Source organism: Lepisosteus oculatus, chromosome 15 (genome assembly GCF_040954835.1).
Source record: "Lepisosteus oculatus isolate fLepOcu1 chromosome 15, fLepOcu1.hap2, whole genome shotgun sequence".
NCBI lineage: Eukaryota > Metazoa > Chordata > Actinopteri > Semionotiformes > Lepisosteidae > Lepisosteus > Lepisosteus oculatus.
This window is the reverse complement of record NC_090710.1, coordinates 2,159,616-2,173,466: the sequence shown is the minus strand read 5'-3', so window position 1 is coordinate 2,173,466 and position 13,851 is coordinate 2,159,616. Positions and strand designations below refer to the sequence as shown.

General features: G+C 38.7%; 1 protein-coding gene across 6 annotated transcripts in view; it reads left to right on the top strand.

Moving 5' to 3' along the window:
• Nucleotides 1-2,691: 2,691 nt before the first annotated feature.
• The window catches only part of nr1i2 (nuclear receptor subfamily 1, group I, member 2), a 69,669-nt gene continuing 58,509 nt past the window's right edge, over nucleotides 2,692-13,851 (top strand). For 2 of the 6 annotated variants that reach the window (XM_069178832.1, XM_069178828.1), the window contains exon 1: nucleotides 2,692-3,109. Coding sequence is in view for 1 of the 6 variants with exons in the window: in XM_069178827.1 (XP_069034928.1) it covers nucleotides 4,944-5,049 (106 nt within the window). In the remaining 5 variants the exon portion in view is untranslated. Of the gene's footprint in view, nucleotides 3,110-4,903; nucleotides 5,050-5,240; nucleotides 5,370-13,851 lie in introns of those variants that run through there. The other 4 variants (XM_069178831.1, XM_069178827.1, XM_069178829.1 and 1 more) reach the window with 4 other exon arrangements.

The following is a 13,851-nucleotide window of genomic DNA, read 5'->3' as shown; positions in this document are numbered from 1 at the left end:
TTGACAGCAGTACCAGAAACTCCAAACACAGTCTCAAGACGAGAAAGTAAGATGTTATGGTCAACAGTGTCAAAAGTAGCACTGAGATCAAGAAGGATAGAAAGAGAACCAGAATCAGAAGCTATTAGAAGATCGTTAGTGACTTTAATCAGGGCAGTTTCTGTGCTGTGAAGTTGACGGAAGCCAGATTGGAGAAGTTCGAAAAGGTTGTTTGTCATGAGATGGTTATGTAACTGAAGTGTAACAGCACGTCAGCACGTTTAAAGAAACTGTTTTTCAGAAACAGTGTTGTTTTGATAATTTAGTGCACATGCATATTTTCATATGAATCGTGTTATTTGTTTTGCAAAATGAGACACAACACAGAATGTATCTTGAGTCCAGATTTAGCAAGTGTTGACTAATATTAGAATATGCAATGTTTTGGCCCTGGAGCCTGGACCACTGGTCCCTGAGATCAACTCTGTGACTGGGCTTCTATCCGCATGGAATTTCTATGTTCTCCCTGTGTTTGTGTGGGTTTCCCCCCCATAGTCTAAAAATATACTGTTAGGTAAATTGGCTTCTTGGAAAACTGGTCTTGTTGTGATTGTGTGTGTGTGTTTGTGTTGGTCTGCCCTGAGATGGACTGGTGTCCCAATCATGACATACCCTGCCTTGTGCAGTTGCCTGCTGGGTTAGACTCCAGCTCCCCTGCAACAGTGGATTGGTTAGAAAATGGATGGATAAATGGATAAGCCGAAAACTGTTGACAATATCAAATGTGTTTCGTACAGCAGACTTAATAATGATGGAGAACAATAATAAGCAAATGACTTTCCTTAGCAGACTTTAAAAATATAATTGTATTGCCTTGTAGTGCTACAGATGTCAGGGTTCAGTGATTTGTCTACAGTAATTCAAGCCATGGAGGAAGTTTGGGCGGTTTCCTCTTCCTTGAAATTCACTCAGAGTTCGCTTTGTTCGCAATCCAAGGTCTCATTACAGTGAGTCTCACGTTTGCTCTTATTACTCTCTTCCTTTTGTGTATTTAAGGCTTGTTTTCTCTTCCTTCCAGATGAAGAGCCTCTTATTGCAAAAGGAGTATGTTTCACTGTATCTACAGGTTAAGTAATATTTTCTTCTCTTGTATCCAGGTTCTTCAAGCCCTTCTTAACAGGACACAGTGCCTACTTGATTGGCTGGCTTTGTCATCATGGCCTGTGAAAAGCACAAGAAGAACAACATGAATGAACTTCACTTCAGTTTGAAAACGGCTGGAGCTGCAAACTGGCATTAAGTAACACATCAGCTACTAGCAATCTATCCCATGACTCTTCTTAGATAAACAGGGACAAATATTGGTATGTACACCTAATTAGACAACAGTTTAATTTTACCCCCCAAAAAGATATTGTTATGCATACCTACGAGAACCCCGGAGTATTACAATATTAAGAGCAGTGTGATATTATGTGTTATTATTTCTACTCCTATGTTTCTTCTTTATCTAAAAGCTGAGATTACAATAATTTTGATTAGACAATTTCAAAGGAGCTGGTGTTTTCCTACAACCTGCCTGTCCTTTTAAATGTAACTACATTACTGTCCAGTGTTAAAGAGAAAGAATAGTATTTATATAGGGCTGTTGTAGTGCAACATCCCAGTGGGTATATAATTATTTTGTGTTGTGGTGTGGAACAGACATTCTAGTTAATGTTGTTTTCTATTGTTACATGTTGCAGGGTTTAAAAAATAATGTATTTGGCTTTCACCGGTCAGCTTCGCCAGAGGGAACATTATGTCTCAGCGTATCGTCCATTAAATCCTTTAATTAAATCTAAATATGTTAAGTCTATAATATAAATTAAATGTACAAAGAGGACGGAAGAGTTTGCTTTCTGTTCTCAAAGAGGACAACAATTAGAGAAATCACTACGATGTGGAGTTGTTAATTATTATAGACCGTTTGCTCATAAATGTTTAGGCACTGTTTCAGATAAGAGTACAGGCTCTCCTCTTCCAGCAATTGAAGCAGGTTGAATGACCACATAAAAAAATCCGTCTTATCTGTGGAGAATGCAGCAAAGCTACTGTACTGTATATTACTGCCTAATAAAATAAAATAATAAAAGCATAAACTGAAATCATCACTGAAGATAGCTAACTATCAATTCAGATGCAGAAATTGATAATCGCACACATTTCACTTTATCTCACTACAGCAATAACCCGAAAACAACGAATGTTTCTATTACCGAGGTTTATGTTTACCAGCCGCATATAGAACACATTGCGCAGCCTGAGTTATAGATACTTTATTAATCCCGTGAGGGAAATTGCAGTGCAACAGCAGCCTGGCAAAGTCAACACAGCACAGTGTAACGCAATGATACAATAATACACAATACAATACAGTAAGTACAGTCAGTGAGAAGTGCCGTAAAAAGTTAAAAGAAAATTGTGTATACAGTTATTAAAATGCCTGGAGTCGGAATTGACATACAGTTATGTAGTACTACTAGTGTATTTATAATCCTTGAGGTTTCATGTGCTTTTGGAACTTTTCCATGTCCTACGGTACATGAAATCTAGCCACATAGAGTAGAGGAAAGGTTTAGTAGAAAGGGTTAAATGTCTTTAGCCTCCCTGTCCAGTCTCGTTACATAAACGCCGAAACCAACTGCAGCCCTTTCGCTGTCTCCACCTACACGCACTTCTGATTGGACTGGTAGAGCCGTCCGTTTAAATTTCAGTAACTACTAGTTCCTACTTCGTCAGACAATTCCGACTCCAGGCATTTTAATGATAATATTTAAAACGTCGAGGTGTTGTTAGGGTGCCCCTAGGAGTATTGCGTTGTTCAGTGTCATGTTTCAATCTCTGCTGGCGTGGACGAACAATTGTATGCAATTCAAGCACTACAGCGAAACCTGGAACATCAGAAAGGGGCAAGGCAAATCATCGGCGTTTGCGAACCGTGGGAAGAACCTGGGACTGATCATTTGTCTCGCAGTATTTTACTATATAAATGAAATCTACACAGTTAGAATTCAGAAAATAGGAATGGGAAGTAGATTGCTGTTTTACGCTCGAAGAAGAAGTGACGCTTTACTGCATTGACATGCCTGTGAGTAGCCTACTGTAGCTATTCTACTTCTTCGTTTAAAATGTTCTATAGAGCGACTTTATTTTAAAATCGCGTTTACAGATTAACTGATGACAGAGGGCCAAAATTGTTTTTCGTGTGTTTCCTTCTGTTTATTCTGAGTGACCATTGAATGGTTTTAACTAAGGCCATCTGTACAAAATTGGCCATTATATTAATCAATTTGTGTGTGTTTATTAGGCCCAGTCCAATTGGGTAAGGTCATGTTGTATCAGTAAAGCTTGGTTAGTTATCTTGGTCGATAGTGTCTTTCTACACTTAGGCTAACGATTAATTGAAAAACCTGTTGAAGACATGTAATGTTTAATAGCCAACAACTAAAATAACTGATTAAAAATACTTGTACAATTGTGAGGTCAGGCTACTATTGAACAATAATTAGTCAAGATATTAGGTATTGTGTATCAAAGTGAAATGTATTTAGGCTCCGATCCCTTCGACGCGTGCCAGTTTCCTTATCGAAATACTCCCCGGCAGTGATCTCTGGTCGGAACGAGTTAAGAAAATGTCATTAAAACGTGAAACTGTGCATAGAATGCCCTTTAAAGAATAAGCTTTGAAAGCTTCGCCAAACTAATACAAATATATGTAAGCTTACCTCAGCAGGTGATATACTTAACAACACCTCGACTGCAGCAGTTTTTAAGCATTATTCGAAGCGTTACAAATGACAGTCTTTAACATTATTGTGACATAATTCTGTAAGCGGTGCTATTCTTGTGGTATGAAGGTAGCGTAACTTTCTTAATAATCAAACCTAATCACAACCTATTGTTTTGTTGTTTATTGGGCACTATAACCGATACCTAATCAATACTTCCTTTCTGACAGTGCATGCATTAATTAACGAATTTCAATGCTATAAAATGCTGTAGCGAGACTTTCGGTAAATGTGGGGTACAACGAAAATCTAAACGACTGATCAATATAACACTTAAATACGTATAAGAATTAAGTGGAGATGCCAGGGAGAAGTTTTTTTCAAATTGAGGCCAGGAGGCACAGCTTTACACAGAGGTTTGCGGTGGTATGGAACAATACTGTCTAAACTCAAAGATGCAGCTGGATGAAACCCTTGGATCACTTTTATTGTAACGACTAAATTAGCTAAATGGACTGAGTATCGTCCTCATGTTTGTAACCATTCTTATTTTTTCTATGTGACGTCCTTCCCATAAAACCCGCGTTTTATGCGATCCGTTGTGTTTTAATGAAGAGAAGAGTGTTCAACATTGCCTCCTTCCAGCCAGAGTAAAGTGAGAGAAGTGGATGAATGTGCAATCGAAACTCAGGACACACTTCTAATTCTATTTAAAGAAGATTAATCTATTATTACTGTACTTTTGAGTTCAACAGCATGTTATGTATTTTACAGTCTATGTTATTAAGGGTCAGCATCACCACTGTGTGAATATTTAATGACAAAACTGTATATACCCCTTGCTTTTATTTTATTCTGCTAAAGGATGGGAAAGGAGGTTCTAAACAGGAAAGCAAAAATACAGAATATAAAAAAACCTCACAGCTACAAATCCACAAAGTTATCAGAACGTTTTGTAGCGCATACTCTTCAATTTTAGTGAACACTACTAGCTAACAGGTGGAGGCGCTACAAGTTTTATCGTTTGCAGATGCTTAATTTCAACTTACAAATGCTGTCTTGTCTTGTGGGATTCTTTGATTAGTTCTCTTTTAGACACTGGACAGGCATATGTCCGTTTTCTGATCTCTGAGATGATCTCTGTCATCCCACAGATATCCAATGAAGCTCTAGTCTGCCGAGAGATGCCATAAGATGGGCAAACATGGAATCACTGTAACATTCTTATGTCTCAAGAAGAAAAAAAGCGGCACAAGGACATGCTGTCCTGTTGTAAAGTTGTCATTTCAGGATGAGTCTGGTAAGAAGGACAGGAAGTGATCAAAGTCACATTATGCGGTCAGGTGGAGTTCTAAAACAGCTAGACATGGACTGGACAGTCCTGGTCCTGGAGAGCCGGCGTGTCTGTAGATTTTCCTACCGGCTCAGCAGTTAACAAATGAAATCAGTTCATTATTGGCTTAATGAGACCAGTTTATCAACTCTTCTTAGCTCTTCTGATGATGGTGTTTGAAGAGACTTGGAAAGCCTGCAAACACACCGGCTGTCCTGGGTCAGGGTTACAGATCCCTAGAGGTGACGCTCCTCCAGATCATCACACCTGGGCTTCCCCATCGATCGGTGTGTTGTCCACAGGAATTAATGTATCGTGCCCCACCTGCTGACATCCATTGAGGTCTACACAAACCCCTCCTCTTTTAGTTTTGCATCTGCTAATGTGTTCATATGTTGATATTTAATGTTTGCATCACCTATTACAGTATATGATAAAAATAGCCATAGGTAAGAGAAACCTTGTAGGATCAATTATGTTAAAGGAACAATGAAATGTGTACCACACAGTTCTGGGCCCCAGTGACTAGAGCTGCCTCTCGGCCATGTTTCAATAATAAAACAGCTGGCAGGTGAATCAAGTTGAATAACTTTGTGGATTTGCAGTTTTAAGTCCCAGTGAATCAAGCTTCATTCCAAACTGACAGATTTTTATGGTTATAATTATCAAATCAAATGATCTGAAAACAGTTTTAGCAGCTCACTGCTTTTATAACACTGATTTAGTTTGCAAAACAGTAAGTATTCAGTTGAAAGAATGCCTTTGTTTGCATTTGATAAGAGTGTTAATATCTGCATATAAGATATAATTTTCTCACTGTAGGGTACCAATGTACTGTTCTGTAACACTATAATCTTTTCAGCATTGAGTTGAAGCCTTTACATAAAAATCCTCATAAGGTTGACTAATCCTAATCAAAATATTAACTCTAACATTTCTAACCTTTTCTTACTCTGCCAATGAGAAAAGGGTATCCTTTTGCTTCTTATAACACTAACGGTAGTTAATGAAACATGTACCAAGTACTGGATGTCTGCAATGCCATTAATTGAAATGTTCACCTCAGCATCTCTATAACTATATGACTTCAGTTTTTAAGTAGGCTATGTCATGTTATGAACTGCTTGTGTCAAATTGGGGTTTACCATTTGAGACTTATTTAAGTAAATATTGCAAAGGAGTCCCTCTTTCATATGTGTAATATTGTCTGTAATAACTGTAATGCGCTGCTTCCCAGTATTTCTTAGTGCACTATCAACAAACTTCAGTATGCTCATAACTCAGCTGTTCAAACGTAAATTACATCCAAGCTCTGCACGTATATCACTCCTGTTCTAGCCACCCTGCACTGGCTTCCAGTTCCATACAGTAAAAATATGAAGCTGGGAACCATATATAGAAGACATTACTCATTTATGGTTCTTCTTATCTGAGAGATTTGCTGAGCTGTTATGCTCTTTAAGTTCTGTCTTGCTGTGTGTACCTGTGATGTGACACCATACACAGTGTGATTGGATGTTCTGTGGAAATGTGAAAAACTAAAATGTTTAACCCGAGACTGTTCAAGTCTCAATATTTTGGTCTACAAAAATTCACTTAAAAATCAGTTTTTAAAGGCTAGCTTTTCCTAACTTAACAGAAAATGCTGTTCCCATTCCCTTCCTATGGTTCCTACTGTATATTGAATTGCATAAATATTCAGACCCATGAACTCGGTATTCGGTGGAAGCACCTTTGGCATCAAGTACAGACACAATTTTTTTCTTTGATCCTCAAGCACCATCTAGTTGCTTGGGGGTTGCTTATAGACAACAGTTTTCAAGTCTTTCCAAGAGGATTCAAGTCAGAAGATTAAGTTTTCTGCTCTGCCATACAGCTCAGCATAGTGGTGAGACCAGGATATTGTTAACTGATACACATTATGTCAACTATTGACCTCGGTAACACTTTTAAAATTGTTGTAGGCTTTAGGTGGCCCCCCCTCTCCAGAGGAGATGTCAGTATTTTTTGTACCCTTCTCCTGACTGTGCTTTTCAGTGACTTTATCCCCTACTTGTTTTGCCATAGCAATGGCTTGAATACTTCTGTGTATACTTCTATGATATTTTCTTTTTACTTTTGTATTATTTATTTAGTTATTTCTCTGTTTTTTACTTTGAATCTGCACAGTAGGTTGTGTGTATAGAAAATATTAAGTACTGATTCAGAGTGTCAGAACTGGATGATTTACAGCAACAAAATGTAAAAACAGTGGAGAGATCTGAATACCTTGCAAGGCACTGTATATACAATTGATTTGTTACCTCCACTGTAAAACTCCGATATCTCTTCACATGAAAGAGACTATATAAAATAAAAATTTAAAAAAATTTACATTAATTTAATATTACACTGCTGTGTGTCTGTGTGGTAAATGTTAAATGAAGAGTGTTAATACTTTTCTTTTAGTCACATTTATTTATTTTTCTTTCTTTCATTCCCTGTTAATGTTTTGCAGTTACTTTTGGAAAATAATAGCAGGTTAAGATGTATATACAGCTAGGTAATTGATGCTGTTTCTAAAGAAACCCAGAGGTTTGAAATTCTCATACCCAAGTGCTAGTACTTACTGTATTTAATTGGCTGGCACCTTTATCCAAAACCCCTTACATTTATAGAGATTTTAGTGGCGCCCTTTAGTTGGAACCTTGTTGAGAGTACAACAGCAATGGAATTTGAACCCACAACCTTCCAGTTACTAATTCAGAATCCCTTATCACTGTACCACTGTCATTTTCCTAGGGTGCAGTGCTAGCTGCCACCTCCCTGTATCTCCCATTTTAAGTACATAAAGTACAGGAAGGTAATTTCAATCATCAAGCCACTTAGGATCACCAGGCCAGAGCTTCTGATTGTGGTGAAGTTGGTTGTGGTGATCCCCTGCAGGGAGTCCATCATGGAGATTAATTTCAGTTCAGTTTTCTTTTTGTGCCCTTTGCAAGATTTGGTCATAGAGGGCTTTCACAGGTATTAACACAGACAGAGTTATACAATAAATCAAAAGGACATGGTTTGTCTCCCCTCCTGTCACTACCTGTGTTTAGGGAGGCAGTGTTTAAGTGACGGAACGTATGTGAGCCATGTTTGGAGAGGTTGAGTGCATTCAGTTTAGGTCAGTGTGTGGAACTGGAAGTGCAGTGGACTGGGACGTTCCACTCCCACTCCCAGTGTGTCGATCAATCTGGGATCTCTTATCTTCTAGTGTAATGTCTTGGTCCATCAGGGTTTTCACACCAATGGGGCAGGCACTGTGGGCAGCCGGGAGTAGCCCAGGTTTTGGTCGTGGAGGATGGAGCTTATTGGCAGCCATAGGGGCCATAGTGAAGGCTGTGGAAGGAAAGACAGGAAAGAAGAATTACTTCCCAGCAGTGCTGAGCTCTATTTAAATGGGAACTGTAACACTATTTTCATATTTCAAGGTTAGAAAGTATCAGTATTGATAAGTGCATTTCAAAACCTAATACAATTGACATCACAAAATAGGCAAAATTTCCAGTTATACTCAGCACCATGCTCTGCAATTCAGAACAATGCAACAAAATGCCTGGTGATGTGTGGCCCCATGACATTGTAAACAAGCAGGCTTGTGAATACTGTACATCTCTCTTAATCCAATAAAAATATGATTTTTCTATTACGTCAATTAATTTTGTTACCAAGATTTAATAACTGGTCTGAGCAAGTGGGACTGGACTGCATTTCCACTTAAAACAGCTGGGTGGAACTGGAGAAACTGTATAAACTACATACTGTAAAAAAAAATTGTGGGGAATGCCAAATTGAACACGGCATGGTTTTAGGTAGGATGTAAAAGAACTGAAGGATCCATAGTCTGAAATGTCTTCATGGTTCGGAGTTCAGAACAAAAGGCTACAGTATGTCAGTCACACTGTGCAGTCTTGTAATGGGAACACAGAGCACTGGAATCAGTGGATCAAAGGTTGTGATCTGGAGATAAAAATAAAAGTTCAGACAAACACAGGAAGGTAAACAATTCTGATCTTTACAAATCAAAAGACGATTTTTAAGGTGGAACTTGGCTGTAAGTAAACGTTCCAAACAACAGGTGATATTGTCATTTCAATTAGAGTCAATCTGGTCAGTATTCTGGTTGTGAATTTAGAACACAGATTTGGGTCACCTCTGTAAGCTGGACAATGGTCAAAATTGGAAGAAACAGAAGCACATTTTCTGTGTAAGGTACAGATGGAACAGATTGTACTTGAGAAATATTCCTAAGATTAAAAAAAAAAAGAAATATTAGTATTGTTCTTCACATGAGGTTCAAAAGTCAAGCTGTGGTCAAATATCACCCGTGTTTTGCCTGTCTTATTACAACTGAATAAAAACAATGGCATTTGTGTCCACAATTTAATATTTTATTTTATGTTTGGAAAAGCATGCATTTTCTGGGTTAGCAAACGCATTTAGTTCTTTCAAGCCTTTCAAATTTTGAGTTCTGAAATACCAAATTTAAGAGCAGTTCCATATTGTGCTTCATTATACTAAAGTGGGTGTAGTCTTATAGGATTTAGTCCTATAAGAAGATTAGGTGAAATAGGATCAACAGAAGGAAGACAGATATTATAGTAAGTGAATGATGCAGACTGTTACAGAGCCTCAGAGAACACTATGTTCTAAAATGAAAATCAAGAAAGAGCGATACAGCATATCCTCTACAGGCACATACAACAGTGGCTTGGAGATCACTACACAATATAGTTGCCAAGCAGACCATGATTGTAATTATAGGTTTCTGAAGATGTCTTGTAATGAGGTTCATTTTGAACATGAATTGGTGGCAGATTACACGTTTATCCATTTAGATTTTTCAATTTTTCTTTTCAACTTGATGTGGCCCACCTAATTGTTTTGAATAACACAATTTTCGTCTGTATCAGTGGAGAGGTTCATTCCCTTCCCAAATTAGAAATTAAAAAACATTTTGGTTCTTAAGCCTTCTTCAGCTGTGGGGGAGGGAGAGGAAGGTAGCAGGGGTGCAAAGCACAGGAGGACAAAGAACGGAGCAGGTGAGAAAGTGTCTGAATGTTTAGATCTGAGAGAGAGGTGCAGAGAAAATGGAGCAGGGTCTCCAGCGCCGCCCGAGGGTCAGGGCTTCGCAGTGGCGACGTCCAGGCGTAATGATGAGCCGAGTTCAGTGAAGCTGAAGCTGAAGGGCAAGGATGGGTAATGGCAGACACTGCAGGGCTGGGAGGAGGAGGATCTACTGGCCTGCTCTCCCTCTAACCTGTCTTTCCTCCTTGGGGGAGAGGACGAGCTGGTCCCGCAAGCCTGGCACAGTGAGGGGCTTCGGGGCCGGCGCCCTGACCGTTGCCTTCCAGACCCCGCTGGATCTGCAGAGGCTGGGCTTATCTAAGAGTGTAATTAATCAGTGGAAGTGTTTCATTGAGGCAGGGCGGTGGCTCTGTGGCTAAGGATCTGCGACTGTGGCTGGAAGATTGCTGGTTCATATCTTGTGGCAGGCAGAGGAATCCTACTCTATTGGGCTCCTGAGCAAGGACCTTAACCCCAACTGCTCCGGGGGTGCTGTGTGAATGGTTGACCCTGCGCTCTGACCTCAAGCTTCTCTCCCTGTCTGTGTGCCTCATGGAGAGCAAGCTGGGGTATGCGAAAAGACAAATTTCTAATAGAAGAAATTGTAAATGGTCATTATAGTATTATTGGCTTTGGAGAGGTCTTTTATCCTCACTTATTTTACACATCTGACATGAAATGGTCAACCAGGGTTCCGGTTTTACCCGTGTAAACAGCAGGGTACTTCCTGCAAGAGATGCAGTAAATGAGGCTGTCGGACACATTAAGCTCTCTGGTGATTGTGAATGGCCTACAAATTTGAGCTTCTATATCAGTTTATTCATCCAGCTTTTTACACTTCTTTAATACAGGGTCCGTGCAATGTTGTCTTTTTTGGATTTTAGTTAGTAGTATCTTTATCTTCAGCCAGCTCCAACAGTGATGGTATTTTTCTGGTGGATTCTTAACAGATGCTAGGTGCAGTCAACTTAACAAGCAACATGTTAGGATAACAAGTGACAAAATGTCTTTCTTGTGTGCAAAGGTGTTGAGCCCAGAGCTCGGCATTAAGAGGAATCAAGAGTCGGCCTCCAAACGATGGATGAAATAGGGGTCAAAAGCTGACCAAAATTCAGGTACAGGACTGTTGCAGTATCTTTGTTTCTGCAGCCATGTATTCTAGCATTCCACAGTATGCGATGTGTGCTGTGAGCTCTGGGATTGGAGTACAAAGTACTTCTTGTTGTGTGGAGAGGGCATTTGTATGGAACTGGAATACAAAATGTCAGATACTGCCTTTGTGCTCTCGGAGCAAGGTGAGTTTCAGAGTGACAAGGCTGTCTCTGCCTGTGCTTCTCAGCAGAGTCTACTCTTTCTTTTGTTTGTGCTAAAAGTTTAAGCATCTAGATCTGATTACTTCTTTTAATTGAAGCCGTTTTTGCATGTTGATGATGTTAAAAAACTGCTCAAGAGCTTTGGTCAGGCGAAAGTGTGAGCTTGTCCATGAAATAAGAGATTAGGCTCAGATAGAAGTCCAGTTTTACTGTCATTTGTCTCTGGAATTGCAGTGATAAAGTGTCATCATTAAGCAAATTTGGCTTAATGATGTATTTGCTAACAAGGAGATATAACTTGCACTAGTGAATAAACTGCAGTTTATTTATTAAACAAATTATAATTTTTAAATTGTCATTAGATACTTTTGTATGCTTCCTTTTACATACAGCATTTTCGTGTACATATTAAGCAATTTAAATAGGTAATATCGGCATAATTTATGTGAGAAATACAATTTTGAACAGGACCTTCATTGTTTGTTCTCAACTGGCTTATCTTGTTTAATAAAGAATAAAATAATATAGTTGGTTCTTGTAAAGAATGAGTCTGAAAGAAGATGTAAACATAATATATACATATCCCAAAATAAGTCATCAAATGCACTTATTATAACAATATTTCAAAATAATGAAACCTGGCTGTAATGTCAAACAGTAATCTTGTCTAGTAGTGTTCAGTGACATCTGCTCAAAGGTCAGCAGGAAGTGATTAAAGGGTGATATTAAATCTGTCTGGAATTACATTTCACTTTTGCTAGCAAAGGTTTTGCCTGTTGAAAACTTTTCTTGACTGATATAAACAAGTCAACTACTGTCTGGTGTATGCACTGTATACAGTGTTTACATTGCACAGGTTATGCTAAGTTAGTAGACATACACATTTCAGGTTTTTAATGAATGTAGTTTTTATACACCATACGCCTACACTAAAAGAATGAGAACTGCAGAACTGCAAAAATAACTAGTAAAATAGTGATATAGGAATAGGGATGAGTGCATAAGATAGATATATTAATGATTAAGTTGAACTTTAATTACATAGTTGGCATGATCACTTTAAGCAGCATTTTGATGACATCAAGGTGTGTATGTTTAGATTTAAGTATTTTGTTTTTCAAAAGGGAATATATTTATTAGAAGAAGGGAATTGAATTGTAATAAGCTATGCAGTATAGCTGTTTTAATTGCTTGTGTAATATCGAGCTTCTTGTGAGTGTTCTGGACTTGTTAGAAGAGCTACTGTAAGAAGCAGGAAGCTTGTTATATCGCCCAGCAGCAGCGTGGGTGAATAAAAAAGGTCAAGAAGAAGCCATGTAAATCAATCATTGCAACATTTCAACAGGGTTTGTTATCTTATTATTAAATAGCAGGTTTTACTGGTGATTAAGCTTATACTGTACATTTATTTTATTTTTCTTTTACTTGGTGAGTCCATTGAGAACAAATTCTAATTTGCAGTAACAACATGGAGACCAATGTATACAAGGTTGTTGCTAGAGTGATCTGAGTGCAGTGCCTCGCTCAAGGGTGCCACATCCTTTTTCACATGAGATATCAAATTACAATATTCTGGTCCAAAGACTGGAACCCTGACAGCTACTGTACCACGCACCACTGCCTCACACGTCACACAAGTGATTACAGGTGTAGCACCAGCTGGTGTAATAAAGAGATGGTGCAGCAGTGTTGGTTCCATGTACAGTATCTCTAGCTGCTGATTAAGTAGCTGTTACATAAAATGTATTGTTTTTCATTGTGTTGCTATGATTTTTGTTTAGCTTAGTTTTAGGAATGACATTGATGTCTTAAGTATTTTCTGTTTTGCAGTGACAGGAAGGAAGTGGTTTAAATTTGTAAATTCAACATTAAGTAGTTTTGGATATTACACACTCTTATTCACCTAAACTTTATGCTAACTGCGTAGGTATTGTCACAGAGCTGCTCTGTTATTATGTAGGTGTATTAGTGAGAAAAGTGCCCCACTCTTGCTCCTCAGTGAGTGAGTAGCTTAACAGAGCCAGTCAACCTATCAGCATGCATTTGGCCAGTGGGAAGAAACCATAACACCTGGACAAATTCCATGTGACCAGTGGGAACAAGCATGCTCCACGCAGAGGGTACCCGAGCCCAGAATCAATAGTAGCTTATTTGCCCCTGTATCTCGTCAAACACCTGTGTTTTTTTGTAAGCAGCCTGTTCAAGCTCAGCATATCCCATAGTTGTTAACTGTAATTCCAACATGTTTTCCTGTGTGGCTATAGTGCTAAACTCTACTGCACTGTGCCATGCTTGAAGAGTAATATAGCTAAATCGCACTAATCTTCCAAGCTTTGTCTTTTACAATCTGAGCACACAGCAT